This window comes from Antedon mediterranea, chromosome 2, assembly GCF_964355755.1.
Source record: "Antedon mediterranea chromosome 2, ecAntMedi1.1, whole genome shotgun sequence".
Classification (NCBI taxonomy): Eukaryota; Metazoa; Echinodermata; class Crinoidea; order Comatulida; family Antedonidae; genus Antedon; species Antedon mediterranea.
The window spans coordinates 4,956,820-4,979,131 of NC_092671.1; the positions used below are offsets into that span (position 1 = coordinate 4,956,820).

The window sequence follows — 22,312 nt, forward strand, 5'->3', positions numbered from 1 at the left end:
ACCATTTATTCTGCTATTTTATAAGTGAAGTAATTATGACCTATTCAAAATGATGCATTTTTTAAATTATTATGTCACATTGTAATGTCAATAGGCCTATCCCTTTTTTCTAATATTTTATCATGTGATTGTTTTATTTATGGAGTTTTTATATACAATTGGGAACTTCAGCCACCATGTGAACAAATAAAGTTGATTTGAATTGAAATAGTCAAATTTGTTATACATTAATTATTGTTTATCACAAAATGTAATTATTAGCTTAATTAGGATTAACAAATAAGTATACACTACGTTTTAAATTAATTATAATATATTTACATTTTATTTCAGGTTACAAATATTTGGATTCTTATCAGATAAAAACAAAAGGTGACTTTTTTTTTTCATTTATTTTGTCTTTTAAAATTAGATTGTGAAATAATTATGTAGTCATATGCCCTAAAAAAATCCAATTTGTTCGTTTTTTACAATGAATAGGCCAATCACTAAGGCCAACTCAAACAACGTCGTACGACGCCTGACGAGTCGTCTACGGGGAAAGTTAAACATGTTTAATGTTCTCTCCCGACGACCTAAAACCTACGACCAACGCTATCCGGGACGCTATCTCAAGACGACTCGTCGGGATTCAACTCAGACAGCACCGACACGATCAAGACGTTTCAAGAGTTGGCCTTTACAAAATTTTCTGGTCAATTGGATATAATGCCGGTTATTTGGAAATCTGTACCGTTCAATAATATGCCTATTGGAAAGGCAATGAATGTTTACACAAACACATAAAATAAGGAGTACCTGTATTCCTCTCTCTTCTGTAAATACTGAAACAATACACCGTCGGCAAAAATAGGGAGACGATCCGAAATTGTGTAGGCCTAACATGAGTCGTACGCGAAACGACGCAAAAATTTGGAAATGTATGTCGTGCATACGTCTGACGTAAATTACCCTGCACTTATGGCAAACCCTTCTTTAGAGGCCAGATGTCCTATAGGCCTACGCAAAAAAGTGTTTTTAAACTAGCATTTTTTAATTTCTTTCCACAATATTCATATTCAGGCTTTACCAGGCCTGCATGATGTTTCTCACATGTACTTTCAAATTACTCTTTTATGTAAATTTACCACAAATGTACAACCATTATCGGTATGTACCATCACATGCTGCTCTAATACGGTACAGCATCTTCTACAAACCTCTTTTAGGACGATCAAAGTATATTGATCGAAACGCCGAGAAACTCAACAGTTCTTTTCAGAACTAATACACGTGGTGTACCGCAAACTTTATATCAACATTTGATTTCGCCATGCAAACCTTCAAACAATATATAACAAACTTCTTTAAATGTCCACAGTCTTTATACGGGAATACATGGCTTCTCTCCTGTGTGTGTATTCTCAATTGACTGTTTCTCCACATTGATTGTAACGATAAAGCCCGGCGCACACTAGAGCTTTCGGCTGAGCCAACTGGCACGAGTAACACTTGGCTCACTAAAAAATTTGCCGCAAACTGTGATCGCGTTCTATCGGACGCACACTAAACGCCTCCAGTACGCGATTTTCTGATTGGATAATTACTTACTATGCTATACGGCACGCGCTGAAATATCATAATAAATCAGAAAATGTCATGCGCAGTGGAATTTTTTAGTGAGCAGGAAGCTCACGTTCGGCGCACACTTGAGGAAAATGGCACGCGTGCCAAAAAATATTAAACACGATAGATATTTTCCTCAGCGGCACGCGTGGCCGATTCCTCACGAAATCCCCGGCGCACACTGTGAGGCAAGTGTTACTCGTGCCAGTTGGCTCAGCCGAAAGCTCTAGTGTGCGCCGGGCTTAGGCGCTCTCCAGTATATATTTTCACGTGTGAACTCAAATTTATACTTTGCTTTGGATACTTAACAAAAGATTACAAGATAGCATAGATATTATATCACATGAAAATGTTGTAAGATGATAAATATTAAATTAACAGATAGAGTGAGTAACGTTAAAATATACGAGGTAACAAAAAAGAATGAAGTCAAAGAATTAAACGAAAAAGAATAAAATGTATGGACACATAATGCTCGAAGATAGCCAAATCAAACAAACAAGATAACTGGATGAACCAAATATTTTTTTTAAAGTGTAAAAGGCCGGAAACAAATGTAGACATTAACACAACAAATGGGAGGAGGAAGCATAATGTCTAAATGACAGAAAAGGTTTAAGAGTAGTTATACTTTCAACTCATTCCTATTTTTGAATTTAAACCCATTTCTCCGCTATACATCATTAAATATCGTTTTATTTCTTTATTATTTTTAATATCAACACACAACACAATGTTCACACTGGTATAGCTTTACACATGTGTTAACTTTTTAGATACATTCATTTGGCAGAATCCAGAACCAAAAAAATGAAGAAACTATACATCAATTATGAATGTGAATTTATTCTTAAAGTAGCAGTCCTCTAAAATTATTATTACTTTTAAATTTATCTATACAGTGTTTACCTTCAAAAGGTGTCTCTACTGTATGAAATTTTTAAGTCGCTATGATTTGATTTAGTTACAGTGGTACGACCTATGCCAGAATTGCTAGCATATGTACGTACGTGGGCATTTGTTTGAAATTTCTTTTCACAATGTTTAAGTTTGTATGGTGTTTCTCTCGCAACTATTTGAACCAATAGTATGTACTTTAATTTTATCGTTCTTAATCATTCATGTTTATCTTATTTTATTGACCTTTTGGGGAAATAAAATTATTCTCCATATTTGCTTAATTATTATTAGTGGTTCTATTGTAATTAAAGTTAAAATGTACCCGCTGTGCCTCCTCCGTTCAATCTTGTACTTCTCAACCCTAGAAATAAAGCCTACTTGCTTACCAAGTCTAATTGCCTTCACGTGAAACATGGTTTTGATTGAAAATTTAGATGTTATGTATTATCATTTTTGTTTCGTCATTTGTTTCAGTAAAAATAAAATCTCCGTATAGTTTTCCTTCGAGTCCTATATTACATTAGGCCCTACCTGACGGTCAATGACAGCAGCGACAGTGTGTGGGTTTGGTCGTTATATGCGTTTCACCATGCTGCTCATAATATCATCATCCTCACCACGTTCGTACTTTTGTCTTCATCGCCATGTCATATTGGGTATCAAATTGTTCAATCAACACTGCGTGGAACACTGTGCTCATCACAAAATGTCCTATTTATTATCCTCTCCTCATATTATGGGTCAACTATAATCAGGGTACCTTGCGATCTCTCCAGGTATGCTACAATAATGGGTTAAGAATGTTGTTGCAAAGGCCTCGAAATTGTAGTGCCAGCCTCATGTTTACGGAATGTAAAATTCTATCTTTTTATGAATTGTTAAGAAAATCGATATAGGCCTAGACCTATGGCCTTATGTGTAGACTCAATTCAAGTGAAAATGTTTTAGTCTCAAAGATTATAGGCAATGTCTTATAATTATAAGTCAAAGATGCTCTCCAGGTGGAATGCCATCCTGAGATGAGTAGTAGTAATTAGTACAGTCTTGTTTATTTTTAATTTATTTATATGTAATTTTACTTTCTATGGACCAGAGATTCCCAATAAAAGATTGAATGAATGAATGAATATCATCATCATGATCATCATCATCGTCGTCGTTTTGCATTGCATCGATGAAATTATATTGTTTAAAGGTTTGTTGAGAACGATCAAAGTAGGCTATATTATTTGAAACGTCGAGAAACTCAACAGCTTTTCAGAACTATTTTGCATATACAGTGCGTGGTCGATGTCATGATTCGTTTATAAGTCAATAAATAAAACCGTAGACATGTATTTGTATTTTCTGTATCATTTTATTTGGAAAATCTTGTGTAGATGTAAAAGTATACAATATTAAACAGTTTAGGTTCATAAAACAAACTATTAAAATCATTAGTCCTCAATGATTCGTCGGTGACACCACTGTGACACTAACTAAACGTAATCAATAATCAATACAATACAAATAATATGATGTGACTGCAGAATACTCACGAACGTAAAATGTATTTTGTTTTCACGAAGAGTCACCAATGCTAGCATACTAGTTAATTAATTAGCAATAACAAATTAGGCCTACACCTTTTAATAGCAGAATTGTCTATAGCTTTCAGATTTGGAAATAAAAAAAAATTATATGTAAAAGCAAATGCATACCATATTAAACATATTACGTTAAATCAAAGAATCTAAAACTAAAACAGCAGTCCTCAATGTAGAAATATATTTCCCATTATTCCCTAAATAGGGTTGTTGTTATTGAATCATTGTACTATCTTTCACGTTCTACTTTACATGATGCGTTATGTGACATTGGTCTGTCATGGACCAGCGTTAATTTTAAAAGCCATGAAATGAACATATTAGCCCTACTGGTAAGATTTAATGTATAGTCAGCGCAATTAAAGGTTAATTTATATTCTATGTTTTCCTTCTCTCACACCCTACCACCAACATTGCATCCGCCCCAGTGTATATGGCCTGAATTAACTACCGTAGGTATGATATATGTTTCTTCATTTTTTAAAATCTAAAACTGTATTCACGTATAGTAATTCAGACCGTTAAAACAACCAATATCCTGTTTTATATTTTTCTTCAGATTTGTTTGATCATAAAACTATTTACTATATAAAATAGTAAGCGGGGAAAAGAAAGGAAAAGGAAAACTAAAACTATATGTTAATCAGATGGATCAGTCATCTTCATAAGGGTAACCTGATAATTTGCAATTATTCATAATATAAAGTTTAAGAAGCTGGGGCTACTCAGGACAGTACCCATGAAAGTGCCAATTTATCAATATCACGGATGTTATTATGCTCAATATCAAGCTCTTGTAATTTTAACCTATTTGTTGAATACACCCTGATCATTACATTCATTATGTTACCTGATAGATTGCAATTATGCATGCTAAGTCTTAACAGCTTATGAGACTTACTCAAGAAAGTACCAAGTAAAGTGCCATCAATGCCACTGATATCATTATTGTCTATATTAAGCACTTTTAATTCTAGCACATTTGTTGCATACACCGTAATCATTTCATTCATTACGTCACCTGATAGATTACAAGAGTCCATGTCAAGTTCACTCAGCTTAGGAGACTTACTCAAGAAAGTACCAAGTAAAGAGCCTTCAATGCCACTGAAATCATTATTCCTAATAACAAGTACTTCTAATTCTAACAAATCTCTTGTGTAATTTCTCATCATTTCATTCATTATGTCACCTGATAGATTGCAACCTTCCATGTCAAGTTTACACAACTTAGGAGAATTACTCAATAAAGTACCAAGTAAAGTACCATCAATGCCACTGATATCATTATTCCCAATATCAAGATCTTTTAATATTGACTCATTTTTTGTTGCTCTGATCATTTCATTTATTACTTCACCTGACAGCTTACAATCATTCATGCTAAGTATAAACAACTGACTCATCAAAGAACCCAGTAAAGTACCATTAATGTCGCTGAGATTATTGCTATTAAAATTGTAAATGGCATTACTTACTTTATCACAATTTTCAGTCATCATATCGTTTATTATTACACCTGATAGGTTGCATTCCTCCATAGAGGGATTTGGTAACTTACTAAGTATTTTACCATTAATGTTGATGAGATTATTACCATCGAGAATGAACTCCTGTAATAGTTGTAAGCAGCTACTTTCTTTACACTCTTTAATCATATCATGTATTATTGTACCTGATAAGTTGCAGTGTTTTATATTAAATGAATATAGGCTAGGAGACATGTTTAATAAACAACCCAGTAAGGTACCTTCAATGTTGCTGAGATTATTCTCCATGATACTAAGACGCCCTATTCCTAAATCACCACCCATTTTACCAACCTCTTCAATCATTTTATTCATTACATCACCTGATAGATTACAATTATCTAATTCAAATTCTTGAGTACAAAAATATAAAATATGTGCGAGAATTTCTCCTTTATTAGGAAAATGCAATGTATTACAAAATATGTAAAAATCATTTTCGGTTGTCCTATGAATATCCCTTATAAGCTGTATAAAACTTGTATTATCAGCTGCATCAACAAACACTTTTAAAGAGTTACATATGACAACAATTTGTTCTTGTTTTGTTTCTGTTAAATTTTTGTTCATGTACTCATTTAGGGATTTGTTCACTCTAACATAATGTTGCTCTTCAACATGTTCCAAGTAAATACTTGCTAAAGGGCGATATGTTGATAGCTCATTTGTTATCCAATGCTTTAAAAATTTACCAGCATCACCTCCAAGAAACTCAACTGCAAAGGTATTTGCAACCTCTAAATACTCACATTCTCTTATAACTTTCCATTCTTCTTCAGGTTCAAATTCTGTAAGTAATCTTCTTACATCCTCTGGGTATTCATTAGTCACACCTTCACACTGTTTATATAGATAAAATCCGACCAATGACTCTGCTATCAACTTGTGCAGAGGCATGTACACCTCATTCTTCTCTGTGTTACTCTTTAAACTAGATGATTCTTTGTAAACAAATCCAAGACCCAGGACGAGATCAATTATATCTTGGCTTACTGTCAGATTGTTTTTGTATATTGAAAGTTTATTTGATTTTAAGGAATTATACATATATTTTCCTAACACGATCATAGCATTTATATACTCATTTGGAGAATCTTCAAATTTTGAAATTGTTTGTTTTACTTCGTTATTTTTTCTGAACTGATTAAAAAAACAGCGAAAAAAATCTTTAAAAAGGTCACACCTATTAGAAGGAAGCTTTTCCTTATCATTCCATATAGTACAAATTGACGAAAGTAACATTGGATTGTTACACAATAAACATACCTGAGGGTGTTTTTGACGGAAATAATCTTTCTTGTCAATTTCCAATTCCTTCCTAAGAGAATTTCCCAACCCAGGTTCTTCAAAATACTGAAAATACTTATCAATATAGTTTCTTATGCTGAGTTCACTAAATCCGTTTACTCTCACATGCACATCACAACTGTTTTTAAATTCAGTTACATTAATTGGTCGTGATGTAATTATTACAATACTCTCCTCGAAATCTTCCTCTGTGAAAAGATGAGTTAAGCCCTTATTCTCAAATCTCAATTCATCTAATCCGTCCAACAACAACACAATTTTATTTTCATTTTTTACAATGTATTGCTTAATTAATCCGAAATCGTTTGAAAGGCCTGTTTTACATTTAAATCTGTCCATGTTCTGTTGTTTTTCAATTAGACTTAAGATGGTATCACCTGGTTCTAAATCTCTTATATTCAAAAGATATACAATTTTACCTTTAAATGCTTCAAATTCAATTTCACCTTTAGATTCTTCATTTGTTTCAGTAGACCACTTGTATGCTATGTGCCGCAATAACGTCGTTTTTCCTATACCAGCCTCGCCCTCGATAAGAACTTTACAAGCATGTTTGGATTTGATAATATTCAACACATCGGGTAATGTCGTTGGCTGGCTGTCTGTCTTCTTTTTGTTTTTCTTGAGTAGCTCCAAGTCCGTAAACATTTCCGAAATATCGACTTTGAATTCATTACTCATTATGTGTGGTGTAAACCTTCTGGCTTTTCTGCACAATTTACGCTGTTTAGCAAGCAGATAATCTCCTATAATTTCTATAAAATAAACAAACATTGTTATTATATTTAGAAATCATTAGTATATTTTTGTAAACCATGATTATTATGTTTCGATAAGTTATCTTACGCTGTTCTGTAACTTACCTACGAGTACAAAACAACTTACTCTTCTAAATTACGTGTTACTAATTGGGGTACTATACCTAACGTAAATAGGCCATTGTCACGAACTCCTCTCACGTATGTTTCCGAGCGGTTGAAAATACTTAGGAACTCTCTTGTGACATAAAAAGTATACACACAAAAATCCACAAAGTTGTAAAATAACTCAAAAACAAAGCTTTAATTTCAATCAACTTCAACTTTTAACAATCCAGTAAGCACTTTAAACAACAGCTTCACAATAACTTTACAATATAATATCCAACCTCTAATCCAACAACCTTCTTCAAATTAAATGCTTCAATCAAAAATCCTTCTCCCCCTTTACAATTGTCATACTTCCCCTTATATACAATATGTTCATAACCTTCTAGATCATTCCTTATACTTCTTCTTATTCTATTGATTACAGTCCCTATTAATAGCACTTCTGGAATGTTCTTGATTGTTCTTATTAATTATACATGGTTTCTTAAATCAAAACATCTTATTCTAGAATGTTCATGTAAATACTATGTTACTCTATATGTTAGGGAATGGTAATTTATTACACTCCCCCCTCTTTCTGAGCTCAAAACTCTTTCTTGGAGTTTTGAGGGGCTAGTATACACGGACGTGGCAAAATTTAACCCACTCCTAGTCTATAAAACTTAAATACGCCATAATAACATGGAACATAATTATTAATAATTACTAATAATGAACAAACAACATTCATGTAAATTTGTCCGAATGGTTCACTAATTACTGACATAGGAATCATAAAGTCCTTAAATTTAGTTCTATACTTTGAAGTTTTCTGACAAATCTCACAAGTGTTGCAATATTCAGTCACATCCTTTCTAATACCAGGCCAAAAGAATCTTTGCTTTATCCCATCTAATGTCTTTTTCCTACCTAAATGACCTGCCAAAGGAATATCATGTGAGACTTTCAATACACTATTACGGCAAGTGTATGGAACTACTAATTGCTCTATTGGTTCTGTCTGGTGTTTAGTGAAAACTTGCCTAAATAAAATTCCATCCTTACAGACTATCTTTATAGTGTCATCATCTTTCTGTACTAACATCTGTTCTCGAAGTGAAATTAAAGTTCTATCCTTAACCTGATAATCCTTAATTTTATCTCTGCCAATATCTAAAATGTCTAATTCACTATCTTGGCTAGATTGAGCTTCCTTTGTTTTTGCAAACTCTTTCCTAACTTTTCGTTTCTCACTTCTGGTTTTATGAACTTTTTCCTTGGGAGGGTTGTCACTGAGTAGTTGGCCATCTGAATGTCCAAATTCTTCTTGAAAATTAACCACATCATCTAACTGACGTGAAATAACCCCAGAAGCTTTTTCCGAATTTAATTCGTTTTCCTCTCTTAGTTTTTCTTTTCTAGCATGATCTCTAGTGGCAACAAAACTATGCCTATCATGATTCTTATCCCCCTTCCCTAATAAATCTCCAAATTTAGGAAAGTCTCTACCAAGAATTACATCTCTTGGTAAATCGCTGCAAACGCCAACCAACAAATTATGGTCTTCGTTATTAACCTTAATATTGACGAATGCAGTTGGATAGGCTTGGACATGGTCATGGACGCACCTGCATGTAATTTTAGCTTGCTCCGCGCAATTAATTTTCTTAGCCGCTACTAAATCAGAATGAACAAGTGTCATATCACATCCAGAGTCTATCAAAATTTCACAATCACATCCTTCAACTAGGCCTCTACAAGTGTAAGGTGTACATGGTTTTGAAACAGTATCTGTCTTTGTCGACAAAAAGCCATCCTTACTGCGACAAAATCGTTCAATATGGCCTACTTTTTTGCACCGTCTACAAACGAGAGGTTGTCTAGCGTCAGATTGTGATTTCTGAAAGTTATCAGGGGGATTATTATTACCCTTACTGTCAACTTCAGGAGTGCCTTTCACTGTTTTCTCCTGGTTGTTTCTATGTTCGTGTTTTCTATTTTGAAACTTTTTCTCAAAATCGATACCTTTTCTAGCTTGAAAATAATTATCTGCTAATTCTGCAGCATTTAATCCAGAATCTGGTTTATGTTCTTTAACCCAAATTTGTACCCCTGTGGGCATAATATCTATTAATTGCTCTAAAATAACAATTTCAGCTAAATTATCTTTGCTTTTATCAGCAGGCCTAGCCCACTTAGTAAATAAATCTTTTAACCTAACATACATTTCTCTATAACTTTCTTCACTTTTCTTTTTAATTGACCTAAACCTTTGCCTATATGTCTCTTCAGTTATGTCATACCTTTGTAATATTGCTTTCTTCACTATGTCGTACTGGTTACTTTCTGTCACTGGTAGTGATGCATAGGCTGCTCTTGCTTTGCCTGTCAAATGAGGTATTAGTTTTACTACCCAGTGTTCTTTTCGCCACTCATAGGTTTTAGCAATTCGTTCAAACGTAGTGAGATAATTTTCAATATCATCACTATCAGAAAGCTTTGCAATCTGAACTTCCTTCAATCTCATTATGTCTTTTAATCGTTTCTCCTCACTGTCCTTTTGCTTATCCATTAACGCCATTACTAATGCTTGCTGTTTCTCCATATCTTCCCTACGTAAACGTTCTTGTCTTTCCATATCTTCTTTGCGTAAACGTTCTTGTTGTTCCATCATCTGCTGCATCATAAGATTCTGTTGTTGCATTTTACTGCTGCATTTGCTGCTGCATCAACAGCAAAACATCTTTTGAAGATGAGTCAGCCCACTGGTTGGTCCAGACTCTTCTGCCTGTTGTTCAGGTTGTACTGATTGAACTGATTCTACATCCGAATCAGTTTCATCGCCGCCGCTGTATTCTCTACCGGATCTTGTTATTGATTGTTTATCAGCCATATTTTAAATCTGGATGAGGGTCTTGTTACTAGTTAATCGTAGTTACCGAGACGTTCACAAGTCTACTGTTCCAAATAAATAATGTACTGTTCTTAAAACAATGTTTGTGTACTTACGATTAAACAAAACGTAGCACCACGGCTTCCGTAAAATATCTCAGTATCGTAAGTACCGCTTTCACAAAATATCAATAAAGTATCACAAAATATCAATAAAGTATCACAAAATATCAATAAAGTACGTCAGTTGATCCTAAAACAGCCACCAATCTATGGCAAAATACAGTAGATCAAACTGCTACCACAAAATATCACAACAGTAGGCCTACTGTAGATAAATACACAGTTAAGTCGAACAGTAGATCGAAATAACCGCTGCCACCAAATTATGTCACGAACTCCTCTCACGTATGTTTCCGAGCGGTTGAAAATACTTAGGAACTCCCTTGTGACATAAAAAGTATACACACAAAAATCCACAAAGTTGTAAAATAACTCAAAAACAAAGCTTTAATTTCAATCAACTTCAACTTTTAACAATCCAGTAAGCACTTTAAACAACAGCTTCACAATAACTTTACAATATAATATCCAACCTCTAATCCAACAACCTTCTTCAAATTAAATGCTTCAATCAAAAATCCTTCTCCCCCTTTACAATTGTCATACTTCCCCTTATATACAATATGTTCATAACCTTCTAGATCATTCCTTATACTTCTTCTTATTCTATTGATTACAGTCCCTATTAATAGCACTTCTGGAATGTTCTTGATTGTTCTTATTAATTATACATGGTTTCTTAAATCAAAACGTCTTATTCTAGAATGTTCATGTAAATACTATGTTACTCTATATGTTAGGGAATAGTAATTTATTACAGCCATAAACTCATTGACTTTAACAACTTTAACTGCATAATAATTATAAAACAAAGACGTAAATGTATTGCGTGAAAGCTATTAGCAATATTAACAGTACTATTGATCCTAAATTAACAAGAATCAGCCTAAATTAACAAGAATCAGAAGGGCTTTTAGAATAGAAAATTCTAAAAAAATGATTGAAAATCTATTGTTTGTAGCATTAAATATAAAGTTGTTTCCGTCCCAATTCTGTCTGCATTTTGGTCTTAATAAGCATTGTTTTTAAAAATCATATACAATGAGAAGTAGTTTATACAAGATATACAAATTAACCATTGAATCTGTCTATTATTAGACAAAAACTCAACAAAAAGCTGCATAATATTTTATATAATAATGTATTAATAAACAGTATACGTACCATGATGATGATAATCTTGAGAAGGTATCATTATCGCACCTGAAGTTTAAATAAATATTATAAACATAGATTATCTTTCGAAGTGACTAAATATAAAAAAACAGGCATGAGGATAAATAATTATTAATAATTTTCACACCTTTAATTTTGATAAGCTTTTTTTAAATCTATATTTTATTATATAGGCCTATAATAAATGATTTTTTTTTAATAAATCGAGTCCACTCTACTTTAATACTAATATATTGTTGTTAATCATTTAAAGTAGTAAAGAACATTTATTATCATTTTACAAATAATTTTAAAATAATACTTGTTGCAGGATTTAGCTTTTTCTATTATTTATGTTTAGTTTTTAGGCTAGTTCGGGACGTAGGGGGACACAATTAATCAAGCTCTTTTGAGTTTTTATGTGTTTCCTTTTCATCTTTATTTTATGTTCTCATATATTGTTGTATATTTTCATGATTGATGATGAATAAAGAATATTTGAATTGAAAAATAAATGACATTTGGTCAATAAGTGTTATATTATAAACTCCTTTTCAGTCGTCGGTTTCAGACTGAATTTTCGTTTGAATCATAATAGTAAGTAATAATATTTAAAGAATAAGAATGCCTACTTTTAATTTTCTTTAACTTTTCTGCAAATTCGTTCCATTTCTGTTCATTGATTTTACCTCTGCATTTTTCAAGATCAAAAGCAATATTTTATTTATTTGTTAAATTAGGCCTACATTTTCCAATATTCAAAATAAGAAATCATACCTGTTTTTTTTGTTTTTTTTAAATTTTCAACAAATTTGGCCCAATTATCTTTGTTTAGTGGTTCATCTATGCGTCTGTCAAGATCAAAGAGCATATCCCATCGATCTGAATATGATTTGTTTGGATTATTGTACATTCCGTTAATTGTCTTCAAGTCGTCATCAGACAAGGAAGAGAAGAATGAGATGGTTTTTTGTCTGTGAGGAGATAGTATTGATGAAACTAGTTTTACATCTGGGAATGATTCCATCTCCTTCCTAATCAGGTCTCTTAGTCCAAATTGATTGGTGATAATAATCGCATCGTTAAAAAGTGTAAGATTCTGTGGACTCAGATTTCCAGTATCATCCAATGACTGCAACATGTCTATTGTACTTTTGACGTTGGAAAATGTAGCGTTGTTTAATAAATCACTGTACACACATTTAAGCATACTGAATAGTCCATCCTCGCGGCGCTCGTCATACCAGGATGAAAAAACTACCTTTATCATTTGGTACGTTTCCTCTGCTGTTCCTTATGAAACAAACAAATACAGTGTTATTGATTAAACTCGACCGATACATTATGGTATTTTTGGGCTAGTATTTAGTAGCACAGTGAGATATTTCTCACTATTTACAGGTTTATTTTTATAGCAGAATATGTGTGATCATGATTTTCAGCTTTAAATAAATATCGTTTTATATATAAAACTACAGAGATGTAACATGGTCTATATTCTTTAATAGGATCCTCGACGATTAAATTAAAAATGACGGTAAAAGTTCCTTTAATTGTTTACATTTAACAGAGATTATCTTTCAAATAGACTAATATTATAATCAAACAGGATACGCACATTTTTACGAACCAATATTTAGCTAGAGTACCAGGCTAAACAAATTGTACAAATCAGTAATAATTCACACATATTAACTGAATTAACTATAATTTTTTAACATTATTTAGTCTAGAAAATAGTATCTCTTAACAGGTAAGGCCTTTTCCTGGACCTTTATGTAAATGACTGGAATTTTTCCCATGAAAAGTTTAATTTTCTAAGGTTTGATTTACTTTTAAATATATCGGAACCATATAACAACTCAACTACAATACATTAACAAAACAGATATCACCGTTCGAATCAAAAGTATTGTTTAAACGAATTCTAGTACTGGTGCCTACAGTATAGGCCTACAGTAATTTAATTGTTTCTTAATTCCTAAAACGTTGTTACTATATCCGATCATTGTACAGATCAATGATCACTATCGATTAAGTTAAGCAATATTTTATTTATTTGTTAAATTAGGCCTACATTTTCCAATATTCAAATTAAGAAATCATACCTGTTTTTTTTGTTTTGTTTAAATTTTCAACAAATTTGGCCCAATTATCTTTGTTTAGTGGTTCATCTATGCGTCTGTCAAGATCAAAGAGCATATCCCATCGATCTGAATATGATTTGTTTGGATTATTGTACATTCCGTTAATTGTCTTCAAGTCGTCATCAGACAAGGAAGAGAAGAATGAGATGGTTTTTTGTCTGTGAGGAGATAGTATTGATGAAACTAGTTTTACATCTGGGAATGATTCCACCTCCTCCCTAATCAGGTTTCTTAGTCCAAATTGATTGGTGATAATAATCGCATCGTTCAAAAGTGTAAGATTCTGTGGACTCAGATTTCCAGTATCATCCAATGACTGCAACATGTCTATTGTACTTTTGACGTTGGAAAATGTAGCGTTGTTCAATAAATCACTGTACACACATTTAAGCATACTGAATAGTCCATCCTCGCGGCGCTCGTCATACCAGGATGAAAAAACTACCTTTATCATTTGGTACGTTTCCTCTGTTGTTCCTTATGAAACAAACAAATACAGTGTTATTTATTAACTCGACCGATACATTATGTTATTTTTGGGCTAGTATTTAGTAGCACAGTGAGATATTTCTCACTATTTACAGGTTTATCTTTATAGCAGAAGGTGTGATCATGATTTTCAGCTTTAAACATAATTAAATTTTTTTTTTTATATATCAAACTACAGATGTAACTTGGTCTATATTCTTGAATTGGATCCTCGACGATTAAATTAAAAATGACGGTAAAAGTTCATTTAATTGTTTACCTTTGGGCTTACTTTGAACTACTTTTTTGGGGCTAGGTTCATCTTCGTCTTCACTCTCATCTATAAATAACATGTTTATACGGTATGAATAAATATAATTAGATTAAATTGTTGTTAAATTGATATAATGGTACATTAAAATGTATCATAAGAAATTCAACATAAATGATGCAATATATATTTTACAATATTTTATTATTAGCATATTTTAAAACAATTTCAACATTTAATCTTTAATTATTTAAAAAATTAAATTACCATGTCTTCTTTTTGTCGTGCTTTGAGACGATTTTTCATCTAAATAAAATTAAGAAAATAAATGTTATATTATTTAGAATAATTATGAATTACAAAATTATGTGTTATACATATCAGTGGACGAATTTTATAATGTGGACGGTTATAGCCTTGTTATTATTTGTAAAGTCGGCTAAAAGAAGTGTCAACAAAATCATCAAACTTACGTTCACGATCTGCCATTTTCCCAAATTATGTGCCTATCTGCAAAACAATTGTGTGTAAATCATTTTTACGGTAGTTGTTTAAATTACCATCCACCGTCTATATCATACATCAATCTTTTATTAAAGATGTATGAGGTAATAATTCACTAAATTTTGTTGGACATGACATTTTAATGTCACGTAATAGTAAGTGGATCGAAAAATGTATTTACCTGACAAAACTGTAATTTAAAGCAAAACAATATTCAATGCCAGCCAATGGGTTTTTGGTGGAATTATTTTGTGAAAATTAAGTGAAAACACTATTTTTGGGGTATTTTTTCTACGGAAGTGAATAACTTTATTAAAACTATAACAAAATAACCTATTCAGTCTGACTTAATCAATCTTCATTTCTCAGGTTTTGGGGGGACATCTTTAAATGATTATGGCCTTTATGTCAATATTAAATCCTTTGCTCGGAAATGAAATTGTTTTTAATTATTATTTAGCACATCTAGGCTAATACTAATTGTTACTGTAACACCGTACAGGAGGACAAAATTTCCACTCGACAGTGCAGTTCTTCCCACTCGACAGTGCAGTTCTTTTTGGGAAAGCCACTCGACAGTGCAGTTCTTTTGAACTGATCCACTTTTGGTTACCCGCAGGTGCTGATAGTACTTTTGTTCTGTTTTGTTGAATGATGCCGTACCTTGTTTATGATTTTTGTATGTTACCTGGAAATTGAATAAAAAATGTATGTATAGAATACCATTAACCGTTTTAAAAAATCTCTTTTCTGATATGATAAATGGTATCTTAAATCATGCGTATCAAACTTCTCATGCAACTAATAAGGCAAACGTGTGTGCTCATACAATAGATTAGAACTGGAATATTAGCAAGTATGAAACTGACCATGTTTAGGATTTGGCTTACGGCTTGCTCAGCTATGGATCCTTTATCTATGTACGTCTATACCTGTATAGGCCTACAGTATGAGCATCTATAGAATGATTCAGGATATTGACTATATACAAGTAGAAGGACTATAATCAATCATAAAAAAATATGGTTTCCTATGCAGAACGTAGATTCAACAGTAACATTATTACTGCATGGTAGAACGATACACACAGTAGGCCTACTGTTTAATGATGAATAATCCAAATCAACAATCAACCAGTTTTCGTCACACTGTAGTTAATTCAGATTAAAATTTGCATGACAATTGTGAATAATATTATAAAAACATATGCATGTTGAATTGAAAACGTTTTAATTTCATAGTCTTGGTTTAGTGGCTCAGCCAAGCCCGTTTAATTCTACACGTGTACTTGGTCTTCTTCGTTAAAAAAATGTCTTCAGAGATCACATCTGTGGATGAGTATCATTTTTATTTCTGTTGTAGCGTACAATCGAGAACTGCTGGTGTTCTGCCGTACCATGAAAAACAATAAATATCTCATCGCTTCCTCGCCTCTACCTTTCCCCCATCCCTCTGTCTTGTCAAGGTCAATATTAACCCTTTTCCTGTGGCATCCCGGATGATATAAAATTTGTAATTTTTTAAATTATTTTTTCTATTATGTATTTTATGGTTTCGTCTGTTGAGGCAGCCGATATTTGCCCTTGTTGATGGCATCAGTAGAGAATAAAATTCAATAACACTGCAGTACCAATTGTCGAGGAAATGGTGATTCAAGAACCAGAAGATTTCGAGTTTGAGACACTTTTACTCCTAGGCGTCTTGGTTAAACTGAGCCCGTTGGGAGTAGCATTTTAACTCTCAAACATAATCTTCATTTTTACAGTTTACATATTCACAGTAGGCTATTGGTTGAAATGGTTTAGAAATTCCTTTCTAGTCGTAGGCCTATTTGAATTAGATTACATTTTTTGGCGGGAAAGGAATTATAGCCACACCCACATTTTCAGAAAACGTAATTTCAAAGTAATTTCAGGTAAGCCTACCTTAAATTCTTGAAGAAGTTGTAGAGTAATAAGTATTAGTTCTCTTACGGTGCTTGTCACCAGGGAAGAGTGAGATAAAAAACTCACTCTTCCCTGTTTTGGTGGTTTCGTGGCGTATACACAGTACCTTGGTTTAACATCAACGGTTCCAAATCGCAAATGAATTCTAACCTGTAGTGGTTACTGACTAAAAACTGCTGTGTAATCGAAATAATATAGATTTAGCCAATCAATACGGTTACACAACAATGAAAGTATGTACGTAATGGCGGAAGGATAATCATCTATTTTTTGGTGATTGTGATGAGTGGTAATTTGGCACAGCTATACATTTTGTTCATGCGTTTGAAAGAAAAAAATAAAATTACTAATGAAAAATAGAAGCATTTTTTTAGAAAAATGTCTAAAAAATGAACTTGTGTGAATTGTTTCGATCTTCCTATCCAATTTTTAATTGCAAAATGCCATCTTCAATCATTATTATTTTAAAACCTTGTTTATATTATGTAATAACGATCCTCTTTTTATATTTTTTTTTACAAAATTCAATTATAAACACGGAAACATGGACAAAAGCAACCACCAGTAGGCCTAGACGTACATGCTATAGTCACTTGCGTAATAATTAATCTGGGTTTTCGTATTCCTTGTCGGCCTGGCCTTACAAGGAATACGAAAACCCAGATTATACGCAAGTGACATAATATTTTGTTCACCCATATTTAACAAAATCATCCTGAGATTTAAGACGTATAGCCGATGTTTTGTTTATTATTAATTAGATGGAATTATAGTGTCGATTGTTTAATATTTTCTGTATCACTTTTTTTTTATTCTAAATTGTTTTTGGTGTGTTTCTGATTGCCTTGGTTTTAATCCATTCACTATTAAAGAAAACTGGATAAACCAAATAAAAGATTTTGAAGGGCACCATAACAAACCATCCCGCCTGCCCAAAAAAAAGATGGAAACAAATCGTGGAAATGTCGAAATTACGGAAAACGTTTCAAGAGGATTACAGAACATTTCCAATTGTTGATTATGGTGGAGTACGTAGGCCTATAGTGTATTTCATCTAAAGTGAGCCCCGACAAGCTAACAAATTGCCCAAAGGTATAAAAACAGTGTAACGGTTGAAACACTCATGCGTTACGTTTGACAATGTATAACTTCGATGAATAAATATTAAATAATGAATATCAATCCCGAGGAATTTCTTTTATACTTTTAAATAAACACCTCACTCAATCAAACAATATGTCTATAGCATATGCTTCAGAATACAAAGACCTTGTCGTATCCACCGTTTAGATACAGGTATAATGCGTGGGCAATGAATGCAACTGTGTGTAATATCGCAAGTCATCTGCCTACCATACAATATGCATTAAAAAACTCTTTTCCTCGATAATTTTAGAGTAATATTTATTTTTCATAACATACTGTATTATAATTTTGCTCATTTAGTCAAAATGATGAAATGTGAGATGTGCCTATATATGGTAGTGATATATTTAAATACGGTAGTGATATGACATCATCATGTCCATATTTGGGCAAATCACATATTTTTGTCACATAAAGTTTGATAGTGTAGACAAGTCTTAAGAAAGAAAGATTTATTAATTTAATAAATGAATTTTTGAGTGTGTGTTTAAACTGCTTTTACTTCTAAAGCTATGTCCACATTGTTCACATTTAAAGGGCATTTCTCCAGTATGTTTTCTAAAGTGAACTTTTAAGTTACTCCTTTGTGTGAACCGTTCCCCACAATGTTCACACTCGTGTGGTTTCTCTCCTGTGTGCACCAACACGTGTTGTTTCAACATTGCATTTTCAATAAATCTTTTCCCACAAACTAGACATTCACATGGCTTGTTCCCAGTGTGTGTCTGCACATGTTTTCTCAATTGACTTTTAGCTTTAAAGTCTTTCTCACAATACGTACAGTGGTATGGTTTTTCTCCGGTATGTACCCTAACATGTACTTTCAATTGGCTACTATCTGTAAACTTCTTTCCACAATGTTCACATACATATAGTTTCTGATTTTTGTCTCTTACGGTATGTGTTTTAGCATGTTTTTGCAACAGTTCCGAATGTTTAAATCTTTTCCCACAAATGTTGCCGTCAATCTCAAAATTACACTGGTAATTCTTCTCATCAGAATGCACAACCGAATGTCTCTTCAACTTTGAACCATCGATAAATTTCTTCCCGCATTGATCGCACACGTAAGGCCTCTCGTTGGAATGTATTCTTAGGTGCTTAGTCAACGCACTTTTCCCGTTAAATCGTTTGTCACATTCCTGACAACTGTATGGTTTTTCACCCGTATGAATCCTAAGATGCACGTTCAGATGACTCTTTTCGCCAAACATTTTACCACAGTCTTCACACTCGTGTCGTTTTTCTTTCTGTGCGTCTGAATGTACTTGCATGTGTCTATTTAAATGGCTACTAGTTTTAAATTGTTTGTTACATAGTTTACATGTATACGGTGTTTCACCTGTATGTGTTCTTAAATGTATTTTAAGTTGGCTTGTGTCCTTAAACTTTTTTTCACAATGTTCACATTTATGTGGTTTTTCTTCGGTATTCATTTTTAACTTGCCAGTTAATTTATTTTTACCTTCTTGTGGCTTATGAATCTTAACATGTTTTTTTAAATGAACTTTTGTATTAAGTGTGTGATCACATGGTAATTCTAGTGGTATTTCCTCTCCATTTGTAGCTTTCAAATGTATTTCGGCTGTAATTTCTTCCTTTTCTTCCACACAACCTAATCTCATTTTTAATTTCATTACTGCCTTTTCCATGGAACCTATATAATTCTGTTTAACTGGCTTGACTGAGAATTTTCTTCCTGGACTTGAACTTGAATTCCTGCAATTACAAAAATACCAATGTATTAATTAACATTAATGTAAAGTATTAATTATTATAAATGCTGTATTATGGCAGGGATGAATACAGTACCGTATCATATCACAGTTGAATCCAGATATCTCAAAAGGTTTTCCCTTTGATTGGTACGGTACACTGACTGTATCCTTCTAAATTATTAAATTAGATAACAGCACCAGTAGTGTCAACACCACTCACTTTTCAGTATCAACAGTTTGGAAATTAGTTTACATATTTTAAATTTTCGATTTGATGGGTTATCCAGGTGGAATTCTTTTTTTTATTATGTACTTGCTACTACTACTACTACAGTACTAGCCTACTCAATCAAAATATCAATCTACTCAACACTGAGTTAATGAATCTTTCTGGCCATTTTAACAACCATCTACTACTACAGTACTACCATAGAGCTATAAATTAGCTCCATAATAATCTATGCACAAATTCACTAGGTTTATGAAAGCCTGCGTACAGAGGAACCCGTACAGAGTAGAGCTAGGCTAGTAGAGGTCCGGTACATCATCAAGCTGGGCGACCAACAATAAAGGCTAGGCCTAGTCCTAGATAGAGGGCCTGGCGCCCACCACATGGTTATGCCTGATAGAAAGATATATATTTATTACTTTATATACATATTAAACTTATATTACGAGCTAACTAGCCGCGCCTATAATATTACTAGGCCTAGAGACTGAAACGAAAACAAAGTCAAACGCCGTACAGAGAAATATTATTCTACCGTTTCGGTTCGGTAGCATGTTATTTTTAGAATTCTTTCCTCTGGAACCCCTCTGTAGCATACAAGACTACGGCCGGGTAATCCTACGGCCGCACGACGGCGTCTTATAGTGAGCATTGTGTGGTAGTTTAACCTTTATACAGTACTAAGTTAGGAGTCTTTTTATAACCGTCTCGGCCAAAGTCAAGTCGCCCGCAGTCGGCCCCACATCAAGTCGGCCCCAAGTCAACTCGGCCCCAAGTCAACTCGGCCTCAAGTCAACTCGGCCTCACGTCAACTCGGCCAAAAACTAATCGGTCAACTCGGCCACAATAAAGTATGGAACGCAAAAAGTGCTTAATATTATTATGATTCTTACTATCCACGCTTTAAAAAAAATGAATAAAAAAAATATATATATAATAAAGAAATATTTCTTACAAAAAACGCTGCTCGCTTATTGACGTAACTGTTTTAAAGATATATTGTCCCTCTAAAAAATATTTTTTAATTCAAATTTGTTTTTGAATGTGTCATTTTATTGTCACATATAAGTTATTTTACCTGAAAAAAATGTAATTAAAGGCAAAAAATACTTCAATTGTCTGTCAGACAATGTGGTTTTTGAGTTATAATAATTAAACGTTTCTTTTCTCTTTTTATAATGTGAATTTTGTTACAGAAGTGATAATTTATTGCTAAGGTCAAGTCTGGGGGTCAATTTCATGGACTGTTTTGATAATAATTCAATGATCTCGTGTGACGTAGCGGGCTAGAGCAGCAGCGGGATAATATAATTAAATAATATCATATAAAAAAATGAACTCATTGCCGATATGAATATAAGTACCCGCGTGTTACAAAAACACGTGCAGGTACCGCATTTTAGTAAATCGAAGACGGGGGCCTACGTTCCACCATTTGGCCATAGAAAAAAAAGGGGAAACCCCCGGTCAGTAAAAACACGTAGCAGTTGTAGACATCGAATTTTATTAAACGTAAATAAAGGAAAGTTGGTGAAATCATTCCTATTTTTTTTGCTAAATATATTGTCTAAATATTAATATTCATTAAAAGTCAGAATTATTTATAGTTAAAAAATTGTGAAGAAATATTATTTTATCAATCCCCTTCATTTGCACTTTTTGCGTTCCATACTTTAACAGGGCCGAGTTGACCGATTATTTTTTGGCCGAGTTGACGTGAGGCCGAGTTGACGTGAGGCCGAGTTGACTTGAGGCCGAGTTGACTTGAGGCCGAGTTGACTTGAGGCCGAGTTGACTTGAGGCCGAGTTGACTTGAGGCCGAGTTGACTTGAGGCCGAGTTGACTTGAGGCCGAGTTGACTTGAGGCCGAGTTGACTTGAGGCCGAGTTGACTTTGGCCGAGACGGTTTAGGGCCGACTTGGATCGAAATCCTTTTT

At 33.2% G+C, this 22,312-nt stretch overlaps 3 protein-coding genes across 7 annotated transcripts; all 3 read right to left on the reverse strand.

The window, feature by feature from the left end:
- Nucleotides 1–4,552: 4,552 nt before the first annotated feature.
- LOC140040129 (uncharacterized) lies at nt 4,553–17,427 on the reverse strand. 3 transcript variants are annotated; one of them, XM_072085821.1, is made up of 9 exons: nt 17,262–17,427; nt 15,837–16,024; nt 15,306–15,342; nt 15,100–15,138; nt 14,842–14,901; nt 14,055–14,570; nt 12,724–13,239; nt 11,956–11,994; nt 4,553–7,683 (listed from the first exon to the last, which is right to left on the reverse strand). In XM_072085821.1, the coding sequence occupies exons 3-9, from the start codon at nt 15,319–15,321 to the stop codon at nt 4,817–4,819; spliced, it is 4,053 nt and encodes a 1,350-aa protein (XP_071941922.1). In that variant the 5' UTR covers nt 15,322–15,342; nt 15,837–16,024; nt 17,262–17,427; the 3' UTR covers nt 4,553–4,816. The 3 variants fall into 3 exon arrangements, with proteins under 3 accessions (XP_071941922.1, XP_071941923.1, XP_071941920.1); XM_072085822.1 differs by lacking the exon at nt 17,262–17,427 and adding an exon at nt 16,206–17,173; XM_072085819.1 differs by lacking the exon at nt 15,837–16,024.
- Nucleotides 7,822–10,819, reverse strand: LOC140040130 (uncharacterized). Its single transcript, XM_072085823.1, has one exon. The coding sequence runs from the start codon at nt 10,478–10,480 to the stop codon at nt 8,435–8,437; it is 2,046 nt and encodes a 681-aa protein (XP_071941924.1). The 5' UTR covers nt 10,481–10,819; the 3' UTR covers nt 7,822–8,434.
- Nucleotides 17,428–18,865: 1,438 nt separating the features above from the next.
- LOC140040132 (uncharacterized) lies at nt 18,866–21,136 on the reverse strand. Of its 3 annotated transcripts, none has more exons than XM_072085829.1 (2): nt 20,911–21,136; nt 18,866–20,147 (listed from the first exon to the last, which is right to left on the reverse strand). In XM_072085829.1, exon 2 carries the CDS (start codon nt 20,078–20,080, stop codon nt 18,884–18,886), a length of 1,197 nt encoding a protein of 398 aa, XP_071941930.1. In that variant the 5' UTR covers nt 20,081–20,147; nt 20,911–21,136; the 3' UTR covers nt 18,866–18,883. The 3 variants fall into 3 exon arrangements, with proteins under 3 accessions (XP_071941930.1, XP_071941928.1, XP_071941929.1); XM_072085827.1 differs by having other exon boundaries at nt 20,893–20,963; XM_072085828.1 differs by lacking the exon at nt 20,911–21,136 and adding an exon at nt 20,644–20,873.
- Between the last annotated feature and the right edge of the window lie 1,176 nt (nt 21,137–22,312).

What these genes read in the sequence shown, in the direction of transcription:
- LOC140040130 (XM_072085823.1), bottom strand. Translation starts at nt 10,480, where the DNA reads ATGCAACAACAGAATCTTATGATGCAGCAGATGATGGAACAACAAGAA.
- LOC140040129 (XM_072085819.1), bottom strand. An exon ending in AGTTCAAAGTAAGCCCAAAG is followed by an intron (nt 14,571 to 14,841) that starts GTAAACAATTAA and finishes TTGTTTCATAAG; the next exon opens with GAACAACAGAGGAAACGTAC. An exon ending in TCAAGATTATCATCATCATG is followed by an intron (nt 7,684 to 11,955) that starts GTACGTATACTG and finishes TTTATTTTATAG; the next exon opens with AAATTATAGGAGATTATCTG.
- LOC140040132 (XM_072085829.1), bottom strand. Translation starts at nt 20,080, where the DNA reads ATGGAAAAGGCAGTAATGAAATTAAAAATGAGATTAGGTTGTGTGGAA.